The sequence below is a fragment of the Temnothorax curvispinosus genome, unplaced genomic scaffold (assembly GCF_003070985.1).
Source record: "Temnothorax curvispinosus isolate PA1 unplaced genomic scaffold, ASM307098v1 QBEX01002880.1, whole genome shotgun sequence".
Classification (NCBI taxonomy): Eukaryota; Metazoa; Arthropoda; class Insecta; order Hymenoptera; family Formicidae; genus Temnothorax; species Temnothorax curvispinosus.
Window position 1 is genome coordinate 244,061 of NW_020212660.1, and position 26,033 is coordinate 270,093.

Below are 26,033 nucleotides of genomic sequence, written 5' to 3' on the forward strand. Positions count from 1 at the left end.
TTCCTGATCTAGGAATTCCATAAAATAAAACGTAAAATAGAAAAAAAATTAACAATGAGAATCCAAATAGATGAAAAAGAATGCATGATTTAACATTGGCTTAATATATCGGTGAAATAATCGCTCGGCTACAGATACATGATATTTGAGGGAGCAAAAAAAAGCAAGAACACTTTTTAAACCATAATGTAAAAAAATTCTAGAAACCGTAATCTCGATCGATAAACGAAACAAAGCAATCTGTACAGAAAAAAATTCTTTTACGCTTTTAGGGCGGAGAGGCTACGGCGTCTCCGACGGAAGGAAAAGACGTGATGAGAAAAAGCGTGAGAACAATCTGTGGCAAGATACGACACGTATATCAGCACGCTCGCACGCTGTATCGGTCGACCTTTCTTCGATGGACATCGAGCTAATTTAAGAGCTGCATGATTTTAATCATCTGATAAAGCGCGAGGAGGGACGCGCTCGAGCGATTAACGTGCGGCGGATTTATGTATGTGCCCGGCTATCCCAATCGCGTCTCAAAGGTCGTCGCGACGACATGTCGAGGCGCGATAGCGAACGCGGGCGAATTACGTTTCTAACGAGATTGTACGATTTGGCAACAATGAGCAATCATGGATATAACATATGCGATAAGCGGACGAATCTTCGTCTTCCGATCTCGAAGCGCTCGAGGCATGACCCGGCGATTTCTTGCTTCTTTCCGTTTCGTTTAGCTGTTCGTTGGCTCGCTTCGAGATTCGCGAGAAACGTTCGCTCAGTTTTCTTTCGTTCGTTCCACGTCGTCCTGATCGTCGTCGTCTTCGTCGTCATCTAGGCTCGTGCTGCCGGGACGGGGGTTCTTATCGGGGAAACGACGTCACAAGGGGGGTGGAATGGAGAATTCCCTCCGCACGTAGAACAGAATGTAAGGCTTACATTTAGCGACAGCGTCGGTAGTCGCCGGCCGTACTGAGCTGTCGTTAAAATGGAACCACTGGCCGTCATGCACGGCGAAGGCAGTGTAATGTCCAGTACCAGCACTGAAATACATGATTTCACAATGTAAATACAATTTTGCATCGAGTCCTTTTCGGAAAAATAATAACAAACACCTTATTTCCTAAAGCTATATGCATATTTCTGTGAAATTAAGGTTAAATTTCAAGCGTATATATTTAAAGACTGAAATTAGGGCTGTTACTTTTGACAACTTCGAAGATTCGAAACTTCAAAGTTAACTTCGAACCTTCGAAACTTCGAAATTCGAATATCGAAGCCTTCGAAGCAAATCACCAGCCCTAATTGGAATGTTTAATTAAATGCGAAAATTGAGAAAATAGCATATAAGTTCAAATACGCAATAGCTGGAACTTTTTATTCGTTTTCGAAATTATAAGAATGTGGTTGCAAGCATTACAGTGTATAATTTAACGATTGCTAAATACATTCGTGAGAAATGGTAGAAGTAATATTTCAAAATATGGACGATAGGAGAGACAATGCTATGTTATCTTATCGTGTGTATCGACGTTGCGCGATAGTTACTACTATTACAGGGAAAGTTTCAATATGTCTTCATCGTCGGGCAACCGGTTTAATTAGTAGCGTTATTCAAGGGAACGTACCCAGAACCATGGTGCACGATAACGGCAGCCAAGTCGTAAAGATGACTATTCTGAGCGCCCAATCTCGTCCCGGTCACGCCGCGCACGGTGAACGCGGACATGTCGAGAGACTCCATCGGGAAATCCACCTGCGTGTCCACCTTCGAGCGATAGGAATTGCACCACCTAAATCTTTTAATGTGAAGGCACAACACCTGTGGAAAAAGCAAGAGCAACGTGTCAGCATCGATCACCGCGTTCTACGTTCCCCTTTGCTTCTCTGCTCGATCAAAGTTCTCTTTTCGGGTCACGTTCGTTCGTGCGAACTACATCGATCGGAACACGCACGTCCACGAATAAACTAACGTTAAGCGAAATTAGAGCGACGGCGAAAAAAGTCGATGTACGTTAGAGAAGAGAGGTAGAGATCCAAAATAGATTTTAAAAATTAGAGACTTTAACTTCTTTCGGAAAAACAGTGAAGGCTTAAAACTTTCTTGCATTGACACTTCTTGAAAATGAAATCCCAAATTGAGTCTTTTTTTTATTCTGTACGTTAGAGAAGAGAGGTAGAAATGCAAAATAGATTTAAAATGTTAGAGACTTTAACTTCTTTCGGAAAAACAGCGAAAGCTTAGAATTTTCTTGCATTAAAAATTATTCCATTGAATGTGGATTGTCTCGACAAAACACGCAAAACGATACTCACGTTAGGCAGCCTGTGTATCCAGAACCTCTTGGTAGACCTCTGCTTCCCCATGCAGTTATCGCAAAAGTAGAGCTCGCTGTCGGCCAGCTCTTCGACCTTGAAGAATCTCGTCAGACTATAAGTCAAACTGCACACCTCCTCCTGCTCCTTCGTCCTGCTCCTCTGCAGTCTGTCCGGTATGTCCAGCGAGAGGTCCTGGAAGGGCTCGTGCGTCTTCGAGTCCGTACGACAGTTCATACAGTGGACCTGCGCGAGGAAACGCGATCCATAATTCGTCCGCGCTTCTCCCAAGAAGAAAAACGAAGAAGAACGTGACTTTGGCAAGCGACACCAGTCTTTCTCGAGAGCGCAGAAATTCCCTCCCGCCAAAGAGGCTGCGAGGACGTTCTTTTCGCGCGCAATCGAGGCACGCTGTCCGGGAAGGGCCCGGCCGTTCAACTTACCACGCTAAGAAGAGTGCCTCCAAACACGGCAGTGACGATACTCTGCTTGCCGCGCAAACCTAGAGGCTCGTGTCCCAGCCTGGGCAGCAGCTGCAGCAGCTCGGTGTGCAGTCGGTCGAGCATGTAGGTGAGAAATTCGTGGGCGTCCTGCTGCTGGTAGCCCCGAAATCTCGGCACGACCTTCCAGATGGCCAGAAACAGGCACTCGGGCGATATCGCCTGGCCGTTGGAACCGCCTAAGCTTAGACCGAGCAGCACTTTTCGCAGCTCCTCGGCGAGCAGAGCGTCACTCATGGACATCTCTTTCGCGCGACCCGGCGTCACGATGCGACCGCGGTGAGTGGGCGGCCCCGTGGACTCGTCAAAGGCGATGCCCTCGAGACACGGCATCTGCGTGAGGTACTCGCAGAAGTGGCTGATGTTGTTGAACGACTGCAGCACCACGTTCATGAAGCAGGTGTTACCGAGGTTCCTCAGCCCGACGACCTTTTTCTCTTTGGTACTCTTGGAGCTGCGACGCTTGGCCGGCCGATTGTCCGCGCTGCTGGCGTCCAGCGAGTGTAGCCTCTTGCGCGCCGTTCTCGGCCGTAAGTTCCTCACGACCACCTCCGCCTTCCACAGGGCGTCTGGGTCGTCGTTGTCGTGATCGTCGCCGCCGCCGTCGCGCGTCCTCGAGGACGGCGGCGTCGTGGGCGGCGACGTGCTCCAGCTCTCATCGTTCTCCTTGTGCTCGTCTTTACGAAAGGTGACGCGCCGTATCTTCTCGATCTGACCGCTCGTGGTGTCGTTCACCACGTACTCGTCGCAGGTATAACTGGAAGAAGCGAGTCATGCACTTTTTTCCAATAGGAACCAACAATAACGTATGTGTCCCGGTATCGCGGCACGAGAAAAAATAAAACTTCATATTTTGATTCGACAGCAAATTTATCGGTTTCCGTAGATAGATATCTATAAATCTCGCGATAATCTGCGCGACGCGAGCGGCGAGACACACAGATTTCCACGTGTCTCGTCGTGTCAGAAATTCAGTTCTCCGAAATTATACTAGTTTCGACGGAGGAGAGACTCGCAAAGCGTGGACAGACGGTAGTATATATACGAAAACGGTGAAAGCGAAGGGATGCGGAGGAGACTCACCAGAATACTGCTAGGCTCTCACAGTCTATGCACACACAGTGCTGAGTATTTGTCTCGTAATGCTGCAACGCGTGGCCCGCCACGTATCGTCCGCAGTGCACGGACCCGCAGTGCAGACAGAGCCAGGGACTCTTCTCGGTGCCGCATACTACGCATGATAATAATACGAGACATGAATGACAATCGCTAAACAAGTTCAATCAATGCTATATGATAATTAATGAAATAGAGAAATCGGCACGCGTGGAGATTAAATATGTGATGGTTCAATTGAAATAAAGTTTCGCAAATATGTAAAAACATAATCAAATCTGAACCAATTATTAGGTTGACGATATCTCTATTGTCATCGATTTCTTGCATCAAACTAAATAAATTAAAACTTCGTTCATGCAATCCCAAAAGGCATTTGTTCCTAAGTATCACATACTTTCGCAAATATAAATGGATATTGATGGAAGTTGTTGTAGACTAAAGAATGTTTTGATGGGGATACAAGTAGAAATTCAGGTTTAGTCAGTTTACTTCATTCATTCATTTAATATTAACGTATTTATGCGCGTTACTTAATATTCTAATATATTTCACGAAGAATTATAGCATGCAGAGATATGAACAGTGACTGTCGTCTGCTGTGTTTCTATTATCAGCAGTATCACTTTAGCTTCATATCACATGGTTAACGTGAAATGTGACCATCTTATTCTTATCACAATTACAACGAATTCAATCTTCTTACAGATAAAGCTCGATATATGAAAGATAACTAGATTTAGTGCTAAATAAGTATATCTGCAAAATTGCCCGTTTTCAGAATTTTAATATAATTAATAGAGTTCTTATTCTTCTGCGAATGCCTCTTACGTTTCAAAAAGACTTTTGCTAATTGAAAAAAGTAAGAATCTAAAGATATAAGATGCTAATATTTAGACAATTGATCATAACTTTTTACCAGTAAGGAAACCAATCGTACTCTTATTTTTTTAGATAAAATTCTTACCGCCCTGAGCAGAATTTTTAAGAAAATGTGAAATTTCTTTAAAAAAGCATGCATGGAGATTTAGAAATTTTTTATCCACTAAAGAAAAAACCACCGAATTTTTCCCGATATTTTCTAATTGCTTTAAGTTAACAAATTCAAAACGATTTTTCAAGAAACTATCTGGAACTCTAAAGAATCATAAGACATCCATAAAAAAATCTGTTACTCTTGGCAACGTGGAAAATTTCAATTTCAATACTAACAGCTAGTTCCATAATTTTTTTTTTTTTTTCTATCGCCTTAAATATTAATACAAAAACTCTTCAAAACTGTAGAATTCTAGATAATTTTTGGAAGGAAAAAAACGCCTAAACTCTATCAACTATATCGAAATTCTGTCAATATGGAGTGTTAACTTTACAAGGTACTATATATAGCGCTATGCAGCGATGCATACGTAAGTTTTAGCCGCGATAAGCTTTCAGTGCGTTGTATATTTTCTTAAATAATTGTCAACAATATAGCTTTATCGACAACCATCCAGTCGCAGGGTGTAATGTATCTGGTGGTTACGAAATTACGAGTCAGCACCGCGGCACCGCCGCGCTGTGTCGTTTCGGTTCGTCTCAGCTTACGTAATTCTCGAGAGAACGCGTAAAAGAGGGGTGCGGTAACGAGCACAGGTTCGACACACCCCTTTCGCAGCCGATCGATCGTAAAATGTCTCAGAATTTCATCGAACTTCGGATTTCCGGTGATTCGTGCTTTTCTTTAATCAGCGAATCTAGAAAACATGAATTCGCACTCTCCCAGACATCAAGAGAGAAGGAGTGAAATCTCAAGTCATTGAATTTTATAGCCATGCAAGCAAGACTTGATGTAATAACAAAGATATATATATATATATATATATATAATGATTGCTATACCTCTTAAATATTCCGCAAAAGTGCGTATTAAAATGAATAAAAAACCAATTTATATATCTTTTTATATTTTCTGAATAAGAATACAATTCCCGATATAAACCACAAGAGGCAAGCGATTGCAAAATTATAAAATGACGAGCGCTCAGAACCGGATGGTTCTGGAATTCACTGATTCAGGACATCGGAAGGCGGCAAATCCGTCAGCGCTTTTTACTTATGCAACGCATATGCAGACGGATTCAAATTCGCATTCAGGCTTGCCGTAATCTATCTTCGAATTTTTTCCAAAACGGTTGCGTCATTCTTTGGTATTCGCAAATAACGTCATTTTTATACAACGGGGAAAAAAAAGGAGACATTCCCCTAGAATGGAATTTAAAAAGCGCGAACGTGCGAAAAGTGAAACGCCGAAAGTCCGTGCAGGGAAATTCGATCTTCGAAGGTCATTCCTATCGTGTTCGTTTTCGGTGCCGATGTAGGAAGCCTTAAAAACATACCGGAGTGCTCTATCGGCACGTTTTAATCAGCGACTCGTTGCTATGAGAATCTGGCGAAGAATAGGAACAAGTGAAACCGAGTAAGTTCGGTCCGCGATAAAATCTTACTTGGAATGACAAGTTTTCCTTAAAGATTGCTAAAGTAAAAATGTATAACAATGAAGTATTTTTTATATAATTATTTGAAGTATTTTTTATAATTCTCTTAGAATTGTCGAAAGCAAACAAAAAGTAGATTCCTAAGCAGACAATATAGCACGGACAAGCTGTTTAACATTGTAAATAGAAATTATATTAATGCAATAGATTGATAGCGTAAATATCGCCAAATCAATAATCTTATTGTTCATATTAAATTGCGCAGTGCAATGATACATATTAATTTTAAATTAATTTTCTCTATATACATGTATATTATACTTATAGACCATAATGGATGCATAAATAAGAATATACAATCTGAAAAGAATCTATAATTTCGCCGATTAAAGTTAATTAACCGAACAGAGGATACGAATTACATTTATATCGTCTGATCGAAATTACAACTCCAACAATATCAGCATATGGATAAAGAAGGAATGTTGTTTAGCACGTTATTATTGCTGATGTCTGCCAGAAAATAAATCGCTGTCGTTGGAACGACGTGGACGGCATGGAACGATATGGCGGTGCAGCTGCGAATGTTCAATATGTCATCGCGATAACGAACAACGTAACGAGGAACGTTATCGGTCGAAAAATGCATAAACTTTTACAACATACGCGACGTCATTTGTACAGCACATTCGTTCATTCATTCAACGTCCGCTTGTTCAATAAAATGATCTAGTAGATCCTCGCGCACGCGGATGTTCCTCGTGGATCGTCAGAGTAACTATTATTGCGAGCGATGTAACGATGACGAACAAGAGGGAAGTGATTAAATAACAAAATCTTATTACTCATTTAAGTGTGAACGGATCTTGTTTCTTCATCATTTTGCACGTTGAAAGTCGAGTACAAAGCTACTTAAAGTCTCGCATGTTAAAAAGTAGCAACGAATATTGTACGATGAAGTTTAAAGTACTTTTTGAAAAAAGAAATCAATATGGAAAATCTTCAAAATTTTGAGAAAAATCATATAAGAGCATCTTGTAATGTATAATAATTAAAGTTAAATAAAAATTTTGCTTTTAAGCTGCTTGAAAATCATTTCATCGTCCGTAGGCATAGAGAAGAACATGAAAATGTACTGGTAACACGCAAGGATTGTGCTCGCGTTGTAAACACAAAATTCACGGGTTTTCAATCACAAATCACGCGATGATCCTCAAGAGAAACAGTGACACAGTCGATGATTAAACTCCGAGAATTATTTTTGGGAATTGCGTCAGCGAGCGTGGAGACGCACGAGCGTCAGCGGTGAACCAGAAATCGAAAGTGTCGATCGCGGTAGAATCGTGAAATAACGTCAAAGTACGAGAAGGAGGAAGTACCTTATACTCGAAGGGCCAACTATGCTAGATAGCTTTCTTCCCCTTTGTCTCACCATATAACGTTCGATCCCATCACGTCTACGCCGATGACATCGTCGTTGTTGTCACCCGAAAGTCGATGTCATCGACGCATCGCCCCCGCATCGACGACCGAGTGAACGAGATATTGCAAGACGATTGAAAGAGTGTCGAAGAGAAATTCACCGATAGAAGAATGCGCGACAATTGTTCGGTCAAGCATCGATATGTTGAGTTGACTTCGGAAATATGTACATAACTGCAATTGTAGCTTCCAAAAGTAACCGAATTATTATCTTGTATTATCTTACATTTTAATTCAATTCGGTATATATGTATAATTATAATCTTTAGTAAAATAAGTAATTGGACGAATGCTCCATATACATTATACAACATATAGTATTATGTCAAATGTTACATTAATTATAAAAAAAACTATTCGCGATTCAAATTAAGTATTACGAAAGTGACACATATCTTTCATTTGCTCCAAATATTTTGCAGCTATATACAGAACACATTTTAATATTTATAAAATATCTTATTACATTTCTGTATCATTTAGCTTAAAAGAACTGTCAAAACTTTTTCGTGCATCCGTGTGTCGTTCAGCCTAGCAAGCTCACGAACATCTCACTAACGTCCGCAATGGGAAAGACAAGCTGTCTGCGCCGAAAAGGGTGCTCGATATCGCAAAGTATCTATACGTCAAGAGAAACGGTATCGAAGTACAAGCGTCTTCGCTCTCACAGCGAGAGCTATCTGATCAGCAACGACGCGATTATCGATTTTGCAATGTTATGCAGTCGAAGGTAGGCGGCCTGCACCAGTAACCAGCAGCAGCAGCAGCAGCAGCCGCAGCAGCATGGGAAAAGCGACGGCGGTAGAGGGGCGGCGGCGCGGACGAGGGTCCTTTTATAGTGCGTAAGGGGCGATACTTCTTTTTCCTCTCTTTCTCTCCTTCCCCTTCTCCCGTGCTCTCAGCCGGCGTGGAAAACACGCGGCGACCACCACCGCAGCGGCGCGATTCCACAGAGGCATTTAAATCGATCCACCGCCGGATACGTCGCGATTCGCCGAGCGTGAACCGCTCTCTCGCCCGGTTTCTCGCGGCGCTAATCGCGACGCCGACGCCGCGCCGCGTCGCGTCCTCGCGAGTGCAGAGTGGAGAGATAAATATGACAGGAAAAATTTCTCAGAACGAGTCTCGACGCTCTCGACTTCGAAGTATTTATTTGCGTAATATTGATGCCACGTTGATTGTTGAGAAAATGGTATACCGTGCGATAAAGTAGTCATGGAATTTAATTGGGAGCACAGTCGGAAGCAATGCACTTAAGTATCATTATCGCTAGAAGGCACGGGAGGGAATCGTAAAATTGAAAATTAATTAGAAATAAGAATTTCAGACAGTCTATTCTTTCGGCAATTAGAAATAAAAATTAAAAATGATTATTCGCCAATTGAAAAATTTGTAATTTCGATGATCGTAAGTGGTAAAGTTTACGCTTTGATCAATGATATTTTAGAATTAATACTGTCAACCAAAAAATGTTGATACTAATGCGTGTCGATGACCATCTTTGGCAGCTGGCCGTGAAGACAGAACTGGCCGAAAGTACTACGAATCCGGTGGCTATCGCCGATAGCACCATGTTGAGTAATCAAACGTCGTCGAGGAGGAAAGTGTGCGTTCGTTCGTCAGTCGGAATACTGACTCATCGCCAGTGTCGTATCTATCATCTTCCGCACGATGTATTATTCACGGATGTGTCGCTCTTTGTAAACCTATCGTATGTGCATTTCTATTTTGTATACCTATCTTACCATAGTCGAACATATTGGACTACCTTTTAAGCTATTTTCTATAAATTCGTCGTCAGATTTATGCCAAGCTTCATCAGAAGAGACATAGACAATTATATTCTTATTTACCCAATAAACACAATAATAGACAAATGTTTTCTTTCGCTCATTGTCAGTCAATAGAAAGAAAATAGCATCAATGTGAGAAGCAACAAATATAACAGAATGCCTCGAATAAAATTGATAGTGCAACTGGACATTTGGGCCACGATCTATTTTCTTCTTCTCCTATTAATTAATAGATAACGTCATTCTCGTTTAAAGTAAGATAAGCCTCGGATTCGCTATTATCACCGACTTACAGTTGCATGATCCTGTGAAATCAACCCGTGCTCTTTTCACGTTTATCTCGAATAATAATGGCATCCTTTCCCTCTTTTCCTCCCAACAATTTATCTATCTTAATATTATATATTTTTCCCTGCTTTCTAGTCCAGTCTCTTCTAATCGTATTTTTTCCTTGTTCTTAAAGCGATTACAGTCCGCGAAAGCGATAGATAATCGCAGGAAAATATTTGCGACTTGTAGATATGCAAAGCGCACTTCTGCAAACACGGATAAAACGGAGAATACTATTGATTTACTGCGCACTCGTTGAAAAACTCGAAGTTCAGGTCAGCGGAAATACCAGAAACTTAATTTAGAGTGCTTGATCGCACTTACATCGGTACACGTTTGCATCAATACTATTTTTCTTTACGCATACAATTTAATATTAAAGAGATTCAACGACAAACTTGATTTAGAAATCGCAAGGTTAATTTTTAAAACACCTGACGGCGAAAACGCGACGATTTGTGACGGCCTCCCTAACGTCATCGAACTCTCCACAAAGCTATTGTTCTATCTGTTCGTTCTCCCTTCGTTGCCCACGCCCGAAATTAACGGCAGCCTGTTCCTCTCGTGCTGACTGTTACGTTTCCTACCGACGTGTCTCCCCACCATCCGTGTCGCGGCGAGAAGAAAGACGCACCGCGACTCCGGACTCCGGCCTCTGGCCCGTAACGAGCGGCTGGCTCGGAAATCGCAGTCGATTCTACCAACGTCGTTCAAGCCGCGAGAAATGTACGAAATTGGTAGCAGAAGCGAGTTGCTCGTTTCTATCTGTCGTTCTATTTCCGTCAAAAAAGGAACGGCTCGGCGAGAATCGGTCGTGAGAGATGATCTTTACCGATGCAATTATTGTATCATATGCCACTAATCGAGAATTTGTAATCACGTTGGAAAGAACAATGCGACGAATGAATCTAGTAGATAAGTAGATTAGAAAACAAGTTTTCATCCTTTCTGTCTACAACTGTACATGTGTTGCTCCGTTATCTTTTGTCGAACAGATATCGCTTCTGTATTTGACGGCTTATTAATAAGCACTCGCTCTCGGAGGAGGAGCGAGCATTCTCACAATCGAGCTTTGATTGCTCCGAGACACGCCGTGCAATCACCGTTGTTTTTCGAGCAAATAGCCTGTCATTAGCGGTTATTCGTAACCGCAATTAACCAAATATTCTTTCTCCGCCCAACCAGGATTTCCTAAGATAGGAGTAGAGAACGGGAGTATATATTTCACTGCTGTTAAGCCGAGAGCGGACATCGCGAGCCTAGAAACTGACGGTGGCATCGATTTACATGAAATATTGACAGCATCGCGAAGAGACGATAATCGCCGAACGGAATTAGCTTATCCGGGCGGAGTCACGGGCCGTACTCTTTGCGACTTCAATTGCGCCGATTTATGGGGGGGGGGGCAGAGGGTTTCGGGACAAAAGATGGTGGGACAGACGGCGTGAACGCGCAAGGGGAGAAAAAACACATACGTTTCGGATAAATATAGTCCCGAGGTCGCGTAAAGAGAAAGGAAGGAGCACGCCGCACGAAGCACGGAGAGGATAGCAGCACCAGGATTCGGGGAAGAGCCTCCTCTCCCGTCGGTCGTGGCCGTCGTAGGATTTCACGGCCTCCGAGGACACGGCACGCTTGCTTGCTCCTCTCGAGCGATCGTCGTCCCCCCTCCCCCCCTCTCTTGTCTATTACTCCGGCCCCCGGTCGTGTCGTGCATTGTCTCTCGTAAACGCCGCCACTTTAACACAACTCGTGCAGCGGCCGGCGATAATACTTACTCCGCTGCTCCGAGTTCTGTGTTCTGTGTAATCTGTAAACGACCGTTTGCAGACGATACCGCGGGTTAATGCGTTTTCGGCTCGGCCACGAACCGTTCCCTACCACAACTAATACGCGCCCGACGCGTAATGACGGCTTAATGACGCCTCCATTTTCTTCCGTGCTCCAGAAGAGTTTCTACGAAGGTGAGGTCGGCGTGGAGAGCCTCGCTTTAACTTTAAACAGTTAATATTTACGGCAACGATCCCGGCGCGGCGTCCCTGTAGTATATCTGCCCCCTCCCTCTCCCCCTGTAACGACCGCTGTCCGTGTATCTTTAAATCGATAGCTCGGAGCTGGCCACGACCAATGTCACTGTCTGACTCGGCGAAGCCGAAGGTCCTATAATATATCCGCGCTCCGCACGGACGACACGTCGCCGTCGGGGTCCCCTTCTTTCTCTACGCTTGCAGAATCGACGTCGATTGCGACCCATCAGAAATTTCCGCACGGACGATTCCACGATATTCCCGTATTATTTTTTTTTCTCCCTTTCTTTCTTTTACGCCGCTCCTTCTCCCTTTCGTCTCTCCGACGTGGGACTGCCGCGACGAGACGAGACGAGCCGTCGTCGGGTCGCGGGAATCGGCGGTCGGCGACGGCGTCGGCGAACCTTAGCCGGCGAGTTCTAATGACGGTGGATCTTAGGGCCAGCTGATTAGTGCCGTCTGGTATTGATTTTCCGATGACGGCCGCGCGGCGCATACTGAGAACTCCCAGCAGGACGACGATGCACACGCGCACACCACCATCGCCGCCGTCGCCGCCACCTCCACCACCTCCACCATCACCAACACCACCACCGTCATCACTAACCACGCCGCCGTCGCGCTCTCGCGCGCGTAACGAGTCATGGGACCACGAACACGCCGCGCGAGAGCGAGCGAGCGCACACCGACGCACACCTACAGACTCATATGTTATACCACTCGTTCGCTCGCGTCTCACGCGTGCAAATCGTTCGGAGCGAGAGCGCGCGCGAGAGAGAGGGAGAGAAAGAGAGAGAGAGAAAGAGAGCGTGGGTATATACGTATGCGCGCATACACAGCCGGGCGACGAGTTCGATCCGCTGTATACTTTGCTCGTTCGTTGCTTCGTGCGTCAAACGGGGAGAATCCGAGACGGCCGACGATAAGCGGCCGTCGGCGAAAACGCACACGGAGCGCCGACGGCGCGGCGCGGCGCGGCGTCTCGGCGCTTTTCCCGAGGGAAACAGCGGCGGATCCGCTCCGTCTCGTCTCGGCTACGACGGCTCAAGGCCGCGAGAGGAACGGCCGGGGCCTGGGTCACGAGAGAGACGGAACGCAGAGGCGAGGAGCCACACGAGAGAGCGCGCGGCCAGAGACGGAGAAAGGGACGGAGAGAGAAAGAGAGAGCCGCTGCATGCGAACGTGCGTCGCTTGTGTGCGTGCGCGTGTCGTGCGGATTCGCGAGAGGAAGAGGAGTAAAACGGAGCGGCGGGAGACAGGGTCGAGCCGAGGAAAGAAAGGGGAAGGAGATGCAATAGCGAGGAGAGACCTGGGTTTCCGAGAGACGAGCCGGCTCCCCTATCCGTCTATCCGTCCATCTCTATCGCTCTAACGCTCTCTCTTTCTCTCTGCGTCTCGCTCGAGCTGGCTCGGAATCGGTAGAAGGCACTCTCGGGGCTTTGTACGAGTCCCTACCTGCGCAGACGAACGGCAGATCCTTCACAGCACAGCCCGATCCATCTACGTTGTCATCGCCAAATCGCACGCTCTGAGCAAGGTGCGGACACTCCATGTTTTCTCCAGGCACGCTTTTCCACGAGGCCCGCGTGGCCACCTCGTCGTTGTCGTTCCCGTCGCCGTCGTCGTTGTCGTCGTTACGAACGTTCGCGAGGCAGTCCGTCTTTCTCTTTTTCCACAACGGGGCGGTGGACGGGGATCGGCTAGGGGGAAAGGGCAGGGAGAGAGAGGAGACGGACGAGGAGGAGGAGGAGGAGGGAGGCGGGGGGAGGGTAGGTCTCGGCGAAGGGCGAGGGGGTATGCCGACGGGACGGAGAGTCCGGGTAGGGAAGTGGTGCGTGGTAGAGGCAGGCGGGGTACACGCTGCGGTGGCCCCGTGATATCCCGTCACATAGCGCGGTGGTAGCGAGGACACTGTTACGTCGCCTTTAATGAGCAGAGGCAACGAAAAAAAAAAAAAAAACAGACAAGAATTTACGAGAACGGAGAGAGACGCGCGTGACGACGACGACGACCGTCGCTCCCGTTGCGCAGCGTACGACTTACTGAGAGGCGGCGCGCAACGACGAGAGCGAGCGGAGAGCAGCGGAGACGGGCGGACGAGCGAGCGAGCGTGCGAGCCGCGCGAGCGAGCGAGGAAGCGAACGGAGCGAGCAAACGAGTGCGAGACTGCGAGAGGAGAGAACGGCGGTGCGGCCGACTGGCCCCGACTGCCGACCGAGCGCGACCGAGCTGCGTAGAGCTCGGTTCTGCCGGTGGTCGGCCCACCTCCAGAGTCACAGACCACTAATAGTCGACTGACTGAACCGACTCTCGCCCGCTCTCGACTGCCCGCGCGCGGGCTCTCTGCTCTCCTCTCTCGTCCCCCGAGCGGGCCCGCCGCCCGCGAAGCGCGCCCCGACCCCCGACGTTCTCGCCGCCGCGGCCGTTCCTAGCGCTCTCTCTTTCCCACGGCCGGGCCGTCGCACCCTTTCTTCCGCTATCTCCTTCGCTGACTTCGCTCTCCGTCCGTCTCTCTCGCTCCTCCTCGCCTCGCCGACGAGGTTGCGCTAGGTCTCCTAGCCTTGGATCGCGCTAGGACTACCTAGAGGGTCGCGCGCAGCCTCGGCGCCCGATCGCCGACCATCAGGGCTGGACTCTCGTCGAGGGCGCGAACGCGAATTTCTGCCGCGAATGCGAATTTATTGAGCGTCGCCGAATTTATACCGCCGCTGGCCTCCCCCAGCTAATTCGAATCGATCCCGTAAAATCGTGCTGCGCACGAGACGAGCTGCACGCGCGGTTTTACGGAGTCTTGCCGCGTCGCCTTTCGATCGAGGTAGATATTTTGCGTATCATGCGAATCACACGACGGACGCGCTGCTCCGGCTGAACGCGACGCGCGATAAAAGCGGAGTATCTCTTTCCCGTGACGTTTCGCCGTTTGGCCGAGAACTCGATTTCGCGCTAACCCCGGAGATGCATCGTCCCCCTCCCCCCCGCGTAGAGCGCATTGTTAGAGAACCAGATCACCGGGAGAATAATCCCCGCGTCATGACGAGGCCTCGCTTGGGTGCCGAGAAACGTTCGAGCTGCACCTGGCCTGACCGATGCAACGCGTCAGGGATGTAGTCGTAGCCCTCCTATCCCGCTCCTCGGTGCGGCCTCGCCGCTCGCGTACGACGTCGTGAGATATCGCGAGCCGGCGGAACCAGTTCTCCAAAACGGTGACGCTATACCCAACGGCTTAAGCGCGATTGAAACACGAGTAGACACTGCGTCGCGGGGGGCCGCGTCTCGCGTGACAACGCGAGCGTAACAAAAACCGACACTCGACTCGGACAGATTGACGTGAGGCGACCGACGACGATGGCGATGATCCTGACATTGGCGCACATGTGCCGCAATGAGATTGTCCGTACGCCTTGAGTGTGTGTGCGCGCGGAGATCTACGGATTGTAGGATCGACGAGGAGAGGGGGATCTACACGGGTGACGATTATGCCTCACATGGCGATCGCGGCGGACGAAAACAGGCCTTTTCGCTTGAAACGTATTTAGGCGCACGGCGTGAGTCGGACGATCATCGCACGCGTTTCTAGTGCGATTAAAATGGCGGATTGAGCGCACGCGCGCCGTTGACGGAGGTTTTTTTTCCCCTCGATACATCCGTAAATCGTATCATTTATCTTTCTTCGGTATTCGGTGTATCATCGAGGTATCATTCGATCAATACAATTTTTTTTTTCAAAGTAAAACTATATCTAATTTTGAATAAACTTCGTTTTAAATATTTGGAGCGCGAACGGCTAAGATTATCAATTAAACAACATTGGGTTTCGTTAACGATCAAGGTTTACGCAAAAAAAAAAAAGCCAGATACTCTGACACGGTCAATAAGTAGCACGCGTATCGTGAGTGTTAGTTCGCAATTTTATTTGAAAAGTGCAAGACCAACCATTTTTCTTAGTATTGTGAATGAGAAGGGAGCGATATTTAAGAACGTCTGCTAAACTGTGGAACGGGCTGGGTGAGTTGGAGTCCAGTGATGTTGTTGAACTCGAGCATCTTCAACATCTCCTTGGTCTCGGGATCGACCTCGATGATGTCGTGCTCCAAAGCGGAGACCTCAGGAACATAGTTGTCACGGCGTTCCCTCTCTTCCTCCTGCAGCTTGATGGAGATACCGCGTACCTGACTGTGCCTAAGCCTCTTCATCAGGTGAGTAACAAATCTAATGGTGATTAAAATACAATTGTTACAATCGTGTCGTTTCTAAAAATCCACACAAGTAGCAAAGATATAAATTCATAGAAGCATTCAACACGATAAACGTTACAAATAAATCCACTAGAATTGTAATGACTGTATTACTATAATAAAAAATTACAACTATTCGATCATAATCGAAGAATTATTGTGCTACACTTAGAGGTCTATTCTGTAAATGTTAACATCATTACAGGCTTTGCGTAAATATAATATACCATAGAAAAGCTGCGCAAAGTCGTAACGATATTGTTAACATTTGCAGAATGGGGGCCTTAATCTATTGTTAAATCTGAACATGACTATTTCCATCTCTTTTTATAAAAAGTAATAAAGTAATAAATATAACGAACTTCATTGTTGGTTGGTTGACAAAATAAAATGAGCTTTGAGAAATTGACATTTCTTAAACATTGCTACGCACTTACCCAGCGATCTTGTTGCGCAAGGATTTGCTGGGGATAATAGCGATTTCCTCGCATATCCTCTTGTTCGTATGGAAATCCAAAGTGAGACGTGGGTAGTACTTCTCGATAATGAGCTTCGCGGCCTTCTTGACCGTCTTCGTCCTGACGCGACTCTGCAAATCGTGGAAAGGCAAAATAAATCAACAATACGACGTAGCGCGATACATTCATTTCATATTTGCACAAATTGTTGTGGATCGCACTGCCAAAACTCGAACCATAACCTAAGCCTAAGGTGGCAAGGTGTCGCGCGTTATCACTACTCGGCTTCTGGCCGATTAATATTTGCACTACCGGGTCAAATAATGAATGCACGAAACGAGTACGCGTGAATCGCTGGCGATTTCTCGCGGATCGCTACGAATTTTCGCGGATTAAAATTAAAACGGATGACACAATACGAACCATGTTGGCTTGGATACCGCCGATACCGGAAAAGGCATGAAACGAAACGAAACGAAAGAAAGGCAGGCAGGACTCCGACTCAGGAGAATCGATGGCGCCTGAGGCGCCTCCCGCGATGCTGTCGACGACAGGCGGAGAAATTTTGAACAAACTCGTGCAAACGTTGCAGCCAACTGCCAAGGTAAAAAGCAGTCAAGAATAACCTAAGATTACGAATGGTAATGAAGGAAATACAGTTACGGGAAATATTCTCGCGTAATTCTTATGTATGTCCACAAAAATCGAAACAATTAAATAAACTGCAAAGCAAATAATAATTACTGGATGATAAAACGTTCTTAATTATCTGTACTACTTAATTTGTATTACATATATTTCGTTAAAATTTATATCATTTTCGAATGTATTTTAATTATTTTAATATTAAAAACGGACATTTTGTGTATTAAATAAATTATTAAATAAATTGATTTAATATTTCGGTTATTTCCGATATTTACATTCTAATTTTGTTTCTACTGTAAAGAAAATTAGCCGCATAGATTCTTATATAATTCACTGTTTAACCCTTTTTTAGATTTGCGGAAACTCGCATTGCGGAATTTCGTTTCTGCGCGAGGTAATAAGTACGTTCGTTTAAAAAATTGCATTTTTCAAGCTTCTTCCCTTTCCTTCGAACGTTAAGTACGCACGAATTGTATATTAAATGTAGGAAACGCGACTCAAACGTACGAACCTATATAATTACCGCGACGTGATTCGCTCGCCGCTTCAACATTTCGAGAATGGCAATACTGCTTTTGAAGTCGCCCTAGTCGTAGTCGTACGCGGAATCGCGCCGTGATAAAGAAACCCGAGAACGTAGTTTCCGGAACTATTATCGTTTAATTAAGTCTCGCGCACGCGGAAACATCGCGAGTGGCTTGCGAAACGTGCCGGATTAAATATCGTCATCGTCGCGTTAGATACCGCGTTAGATATCGCGTATACGACGCTATTATCGCGATTTCAGTAACGGCGATCCGCTTCTAATGGCGACCGAGATTCTCCCGTTACTTTCCGCAATGAAATATATGAAAAGCGCAACACGATCGTCGCCAGGTACGTTTATACACGCGCCATTGTAATTAGTCGCATCGCGCGATTAGTCTTCTCGTATAATTTATTATTTAAACCCTTTTCATCATCTGCAGAATTATTTCGTTTATTTCGCGCGAGGTAATAACTACGCTCGTCTAATTGCATCTTTCAAGCTTCTCGCTTTCCTTCGAGCGTTAAATACGCATTCATTCAATTAATTAATTGTATATTAAATGCAGGAAACGCGACTCAAACGAACGAATCTAATTACCGCGACGTGATTCGCTCGCGCTCGCTTTCAACGTTTCGCGAGTGGCAGTACTGCTAGATTTTGAATCGCGGACATCGCGGTCAATTGCGGTGCCGCGTCGCGACGGAGTGGTCGCTTTCGGGAGTCGTCTCGTAACTTTACAGGATTTTCGCCGTTCAACGCAATCTCACGCGCGCGGAAATATCGCGATTGTGTTTCAGAAAGGGTGCATGGACGTCCGTTAGTAACGTTGAGTATCGCGCGTGCAATCGCGTAATTCGTGTATCGTCGTTGTCGCGCTTTGCCTCATTGCGATTTCGGTGCCGGTGTTTCGTCTCTAGAAATGGCGCCGATCCGAAATCCTCGCGACTCGGCGTTACCTCGCCGAGAATCGAGAGCGCGAACGACGCAAGACTTTCGTCAGGTATATTTATACTGCTTTATATCACACACGCTGTTTCTACATTTATTTCGTAAATTGCTACGGGCTATCGAATACCTCGTGATTATAATAATTAGTATTAAATTTAATTTCGTATTTCAGGTACGGTTGAAACTTGCCTCGATAATGTGTGTCCAGTTCTCCGCGCCGTTACAGTATTATCGACGAGCGATATTATCTAACGGCATTTGAGTTTCGAACCAACGCAATAAATGGTAGGTGAAATTCGCTTTATCATCTGAAGGGAATTTAGATTCCTCGATACCGCATTAAAAAATATTACTGCACGAATCCAGTTGTCGCATTATAAGATTTGTAATTATAATTGAAACTAAAGTTGCGAAGATTTTTAAACTTTCTACATTAATTCTGAATAAAATTTCATCGATTAAGATACAACATTTTTCGAACATAGAGAAATATTTTAAATATTGATTTTCGATTTAATGGAAAAGAGATTTATTTTTTACCAAGAGATTTAGTGCAAAATTAATTTGGGAAATACTGCATATATCAGTTTAAAGCACGACATCCGACATCTAACGGCATAATTGGAAAACGATCAAACTCGAGCTAGACTTGACGGGTAAAATATCAAACGTTCGATCACTCTCCGACCGACTCGTTGCTTGTGCTGTATTGTGAAAGATGTCGCCAACGGGAGCGCGTACTCCGGAGTCCGGAGTCCGAACCGCGGTGTGCGAAGCCCGGAGTATATCGTCTCGAAAAATCGCTCTGTATTCTACCGCGCACGTTGAACGCGTTCCTTCAGCCAGACGAACTACGAAAAATGATACGTGTTCATCAATAACGCGCGAGCGCGCTATTCCCCAGGATCTCGAGAAGCGATCCAAAACAATTCCCCGAATTCGGTAATAACCCCGAGATTCTCCGAAATCGGCGTTGAACGTTGAACGTAGATGGGTCGAGGGACGGCGGAGCGGCGCGGGTGGTTGGCGGTGTTTGTCGCGAGCGGCGACAAAGCGTGGAAGGGGGAGAGACTGCGCGCGCCGCGCCTCGGCGTGACGAGCGGACCGTCGGAGTGGGGGAACGGGCGCGAGGCGCGAGAGCAGCCGGGGAGGGAGCGAGAGGCACCCTGGCGGCTGGCGCGCGAGTGAGACGGCGATCGCGCGCGTAGTCGTGTCGCGGGCGGAGTGAGAGGTGGGCGGCGGAGTTTGTTTATCGCCTTGGTGAACGGCGAGGCTGGCGAGTGGCGAGAGCAGTCAGTGCGCGGTGCTACGTTCGGTGTGCTACATCCAGTGGCGGCGGTACGGGACGCGCTCGCGATCGGGTGACTGTTTGTCCGGGCAGGAAATTTGGCCGCGTCTTTCTCTCTTTCTGTCTCTCTCTCTTTCCCCGTCTCTCTTTTCCTTCTCTCGTTCGGGCGAGTCATTGCGCGAGTGCCGATTACTCCGGTTCCTCTCATCCGTTTTTCGCGCGACGGCAATCCGGGAAGTGCGACCGTCTCGTCGACGTCAAGGGAAAGCCCCGCCGTGTGCCGTGCCGGAAGAACATGCCGCCGCGGTCCATCGCCGTGAGGTAATAGGGCGCCCGCGACTTCTCGCGCGTCGATCCGGTGGTGCGACGACAGTCTCCCGGCAGCGAACTCGTTCTACCCTCTCCCGCTTCACTCCGGGAAACCTGTCATCGATTACGTTGAGGAGGCGAACGTTCGTCACGTCGGGTAAGTTCTCTCGGCAGTGTTTCTCCGCGTGTGCGCGAATACTGATGGTGAATCGCGGCGGTGCACAACCGGGTCACCGGACGTCACCTTTGACGCGACGTTAGCCGCCTCGCTGCGCCTCGCCGTCGCCGTCGCCGTCGCCGCGAGCGAGCGACGATAATCCGTTCCCGTCACTCGCAGCGCTTCACTCCGTGCTCCGGTTCTCTCTCTCCGTCTCTCCCGTTCCGCGTTGGAATATCATTAATATCATTGACGTTATTGAGTTAGGCGCTTGAAAGCGCCCGCCATGTGCTCGAGCCGGACACTCGACTCCAATTCCAAGGCCAATTTCCGTTCATCGCGTGTGCGTGTTTCTAACCTTACTTGACGGAAAAGCTCCACTCGTGATTTTTATTTGCTCCCCAAGAAACGCTTCGCGATCCTAGTGACACATCACATTAACGTCATGCTGACCAAATTTCGTAATTTTTCGATGCCCTTTTGACTGCGATATGTTCGTTGGGTACAGTTTCTTATACTTTCCGGGAAATATTATTTAAAATATTATTAGTATAATATTTTTTACTTCAAGTTTCCGACGTATATTTCGCCGTGTTTTAATCGTGAGAAGCGTGGAAATAGCGCGGCGACGCGCGACGGATAGATTTCTCGTGGCATCCGCGCGCGACTGTTACTCTTATTACGTTATATTACGGTCTGTCAACGTTCCATCGTCCCCGGCGGCCTTCGTTTCCGTCAGCTGACGTGCAGCGTGCCCCCAGCCAGTCCGTCAACGACTTTCTCCTCCATGCACGCGCGTTCGTCCTTCGCCGGATTTCTTGCCGCGCGAGAGTGTCGTGCCGCAAGACTCGCCAGCCAAGTCTCGAAGCGAGCGAGCGTATATTTAAAACTTGCCGTACGCGCACGTTTATTCGAAATTTCTCCGCCGAAAGGTCGCGGGTCGTGTAGTACGTTCTCCACCTCCCTCGCTTTCGTTGAAAATCGAGGTCGGCCTTGACCGCCGCCGAGCCCGCCGACCGAATCGCGCTTTTTAAGAACACGATGGAATTTTGACTGTCAATACCATCGCGGAATCTTGAGCTCGTACCATACTACATTTACGTGAGCGTTACTTCTGTAATAACTTACGATAATTTACTCCGCGTAAACGAGTGAATTATCGTAAGTTTTACTACAGAAGATGCTCGCGTAAAAACGTAATATCGGTAATATATTGTGTGAAACGTCTTTCTGATTCTAAATTGATCTTTTTTACAGGAAGCATATTTCTGTATTACTTGACATTTATATATTTGTACGTATTTTATATATACGTAAAAAGTTTTATATATTTTAAATATATTTTACATATTTTTGTATGACTTGCCATTTACCTATGTAAAATCTTACTTTCGATATATATCTTCTTTGCTTTACTGTGACAATTATCTTATAAATTCAGATTTATTTCTGTACTGTTAATTGGCTTTTTTTCATCTTACGATGTAAGTCTGAATTAATTTTCTTACTTTTCGTGTGTTTGTGATGAAATAAAAGAACCGAATAAGTAATATTGAATAAAAGAATTTTTGCATCGTTATTCGTATGTCATTTATGGATAGTTTTACTTAATTTCTAAATTAACGTTCGTACCTCTCGCGCGTTTAAGATGCATGATAAATGGAAGAATGTCTGCATATTACTATAATATTCGTGTCGTTTTATGTAAAATTTTACTTTCAAGTATCTCTCTTTTATTTCGTCATGATAATTATTTTATAATACTGAATTTATTGCTACGTTTATTAGCTTTATTTATTTTATACGGTGCAAGACAAAGTTAATTTTCTTATTTTTCGCGTGTTTGTAATTAAACGAAAGAATCATTTATTATGCACTCCGCGATAGATTTTCTCGCGTGCAATCATGTACGTATAATTATATGTACATAAATTAAGATTCGACCGCGATGAGTGTAACTCCTAATGCATATATACTATAAATTGAAAGTATAACAAATACTACGCGAGGCGTTTTTTTTATACCTATATCAGTTACACAGAACCTTTAGCATACTGAATATTTTTGTTATCAAACTTGTCAAAAGACTTTTGTCAATAATTGGAAGCTTAATTTCGTTTAAGACTAATATTAATACTCATTTATTGATATATCTATATATTACCTATTACGAATACTCGTAACTTTTAAATCGTGACACAACGATTTCCACGATAAAGAAATTACATCATCCCGCTTAAACATTTCAGTTATTCCATTTCATCTTTTATGTCTTATGATAAACGCACGAGATGCCAGTATAACAATCCATCGGTGAGGTGGCGAGGAAGTCGCCCAGTTGAAAAATCGTCATCGATGCCGTATGCATGAAACGTCGCGCGCGAGAAATATCGCGCGCAACGCGAGTCGAGTCTCCGCTGTCTCTCCGCGCGACGTGTCGCGAAATATGCGGGCATTAGAGGAAGAGGAGTCGGCGGACGCGAAACGCGGCGCCCGCGCCCTTCTTTCCGCGTGTCCCTTAAGCCCGTTTCACGCGATTCGCAAGAACATTCACCGTCAGAATTCCATCATTAATTCAAGGAGCTTTATTCTAGTGAAAAAGATCCTGTCTCGCGGGACTTTGGACTTACGTTGCCAAGTGGGAAAAATGTCAATTGACGGTACAGCCAATCGATTTGAATTTGAATTGTGACTTATTAATCTGAAAATTTTATAGATTTTCCGTAACTCGTGAACTCGTTTGTCTCGTTTGTCACGTCTGTCGATCTCTCGATAGGACATAAGATCGGTTTCTAATTGTATGATCGTGAACGCGTGTTTATGTACGAAAGAGTAAAGAGAGTTACTTATAGCGTTCTGTCGTGGATATATACCGGCTGCAAATTATGAATCGTGTGAGAGCGGCCTTTCTATTTCGGTCCGCCGTCGCGCCGTAAAACCAGTCGCGCGAATGAATTTGCAGCACCGCTTTAATTCCGTCTTCTTAATTCGCGCGCGCACGCCACGTACAACACGAGCCACGTTAACGTAACATCCCCGTCGTAACGTCGCTCGTAATACTGCGTAATTACGGCGCGGAGAGTAGAGTACGCTCTCGCGATCCAACTCCTCGGTGATGTACACTCCGTCCCTGCCATCTTGACGCAACCAGGTCGCCACTCCCTTTTCGCCTCTATCTTTTTTCCACCCTTTTTATCCGTATACTAGAAGGACTGATAACTTCGCGGGGAAATTGCGCGCGTGGGTGTCGCGTACGGTACACACTTCCGCGTTTAATGCAATAGTTGAATAAGCCGAATAAGCGCGAGAAAGTTCTCCATTTACACCCTTCAATATTTTATAAAATAGAAACTCGAGGTCTCTTTCGCTATATAAGATTTTATTGCCATGATTAAAATATCCGCAAGAAAGAAATACAGGTGACTCTCGAATAACACACACGGCACTTGAATTGCACGGAGTTTCGAATAGCATGATAAAAATATGTGACAACCCTAATTTTTAAAAGTTTTTTTTTAGTAATCCTTTAGTATACCAAAAGCTCCAATTTTTTATGAATCTGGAATCTGGAATAACACGAAATCAATTAATCGTGTTATTTGAGAGTTACCTGTATATACATTAGAATGAGTTATTAAAAATAGATAATTTTTATGAATTTATAATTATGTTGAATTTTGATAGATTTTTAAATTTAAATATTTAATAAAGAAAAAAAGAGTTTTGCGCTATTTTTAATTTTTATAAAATAGTATCTCTCTGTCCAGAAATATTTTAAATTATTTTTCATCCTTTAAACGTTAAATAACGTTTTTTTGTAAGATAAATTAATGTGAAAACGAATAAAAATATTTTAATATTGACTTTTTGGCGCGATTAATCTTGTTGATTGTTTCAATTAATATTTGACATGATTGCTTTTGGTCACATGCAAAAATTACGCTTTTACATCGTTGTTTACGGTTGTTTAAGGACGACTATTACTTCTGCGGCTCGAATATAATGTGAATGAATACCTACTCGTTCCGCTCGTGATTTTTACATTAAATACAAAACGAAATAAAATAGCATCAAAGCGGTGCGGAAAGTGAAAGAGATTGATCAATACAATATGCAATAGAGTGACGCGATAATCTCTTGAAATAATAGATAACTGTTTTTTTAATAAAAGTATTATATGCGATCTATATCTTTTTTTATATGCATACAAGTGCACACATAAAATATAAATGTATATTAAAATATAAAGAATATGTGTGACATATAATATAAAATTCAAGGTAGTCGTACGTATATATTTTTTTATCAATAATTTGTGAGCTAACCGTATTTTATATTCAAAAGGTATCGATACATTATATATATTGCATCACATCGCTATTATATATTTTATTATTTATTTATTATATAAATCTTGAATGTTTTAGCAAGATTTATGATATCGTTAAAATCATTTATTACACTAAAGCTAGTACTCTTATTTCTTCTGCGCATTTCGCTTTTGCAGTACTTTATTTGGTAGATGAAACATCTTTTTCTGAATTTTATTTGTGCAATAAGAAGTATAATAAAAACGTGTCAATCTCTCTCTCTCTCTCTCTCTCTCTCTCTCTCTCTCTCTCAATCTCAATATTTAGTTATATTTTTCTCTAAATGTATCATGATCAAGTTGGTACGTGACTTTTACTAACGTTCTATAAAAAGCTTGGTGCAAATTAAAGAATAAAAATATCCGTTAATAAGTAGCAATATAAAAAATGAAATGCATATAAACGAGTACACACGCGAACGCGGATGTTAACGTATATTTATACATATATCTATCGATCTACTTTAAACGAACATGCGATGCTTAAAACCGACGTATAATCAAACCGCTTCACGTGAAATATCACACGAAAAAAAGAAGGTGTTTTTTACATCAGCTTGTAATTACGTAGCGGTATACACGTGTGACGGTGTAAGACCTTGTTGCCTTCACGCGGAACGCGGCCACCGACTTTTTCACATGATTAGAAGCTTCCAGCTGTCGCAGCTGTTCATTTAACCAACATATATTTGCATAATCCATACGTAGAAAATATCTGAGCTGCATACGATGAAAAAAATGGTGCACGCGAAAGCCTGTTTTTTCATACATTTTTTAACTATTTCGATCTCTTTCTGAATTTTAATATGCGTCAGAGTCAGTAGATTTTTTATTTTTATGAAAAATTTGAAGACCGATATCTCGCTGCGTCTATGTCATCGCGATACGATGAGTCCGTGTTTATATATATCGCATTTCATATTCGTATTCCGTGCAAACTGCGGCAGCCCGATTCTCAGATGTAGTCAGAGCGGTGAATGTATTTTTATCACGAGGAAAAAATGAATTTTAGCATTAGGCGACCGTGTTTATATTGCCGACTGTAGCACATGAGCACGCTATGTCATCC

At 44.7% G+C, this 26,033-nt stretch overlaps 3 protein-coding genes across 4 annotated transcripts in view; 1 reads left to right on the plus strand and 2 right to left on the minus strand.

Annotated features, from left to right (window-relative positions):
- Positions 1 to 6: 6 nt before the first annotated feature.
- Positions 7 to 14,355, minus strand: LOC112452024 (ubiquitin carboxyl-terminal hydrolase 3-like). Of its 2 annotated transcripts, none has more exons than XM_025012011.1 (6): positions 13,479 to 14,355; positions 3,885 to 4,032; positions 2,745 to 3,558; positions 2,302 to 2,547; positions 1,614 to 1,807; positions 7 to 1,028 (listed from the first exon to the last, which is right to left on the minus strand). In XM_025012011.1, the coding sequence occupies exons 1-6, from the start codon at positions 13,573 to 13,575 to the stop codon at positions 866 to 868; spliced, it is 1,662 nt and encodes a 553-aa protein (XP_024867779.1). In that variant the 5' UTR covers positions 13,576 to 14,355; the 3' UTR covers positions 7 to 865. The 2 variants fall into 2 exon arrangements, with proteins under 2 accessions (XP_024867779.1, XP_024867780.1); XM_025012012.1 differs by lacking the exon at positions 13,479 to 14,355 and adding an exon at positions 8,619 to 11,702.
- A 1,555-nt stretch (positions 14,356 to 15,910) lies between these two features.
- Positions 15,911 to 17,277, minus strand: LOC112452025 (40S ribosomal protein S17). Its single transcript, XM_025012013.1, has 3 exons — positions 17,140 to 17,277; positions 16,696 to 16,847; positions 15,911 to 16,232 (listed from the first exon to the last, which is right to left on the minus strand). Exons 1-3 carry the CDS (start codon positions 17,140 to 17,142, stop codon positions 15,995 to 15,997), a joined length of 393 nt encoding a protein of 130 aa, XP_024867781.1. The 5' UTR covers positions 17,143 to 17,277; the 3' UTR covers positions 15,911 to 15,994.
- A 1,750-nt stretch (positions 17,278 to 19,027) lies between these two features.
- The window catches only part of LOC112452033 (furin-like protease 2), a gene marked incomplete at its 3' end in the record, with an annotated part of 328,268 nt that continues 321,262 nt past the window's right edge, over positions 19,028 to 26,033 (plus strand). The window contains exon 1 of the mRNA XM_025012036.1: positions 19,028 to 19,126. The remainder of the gene's footprint in view (positions 19,127 to 26,033) is intronic.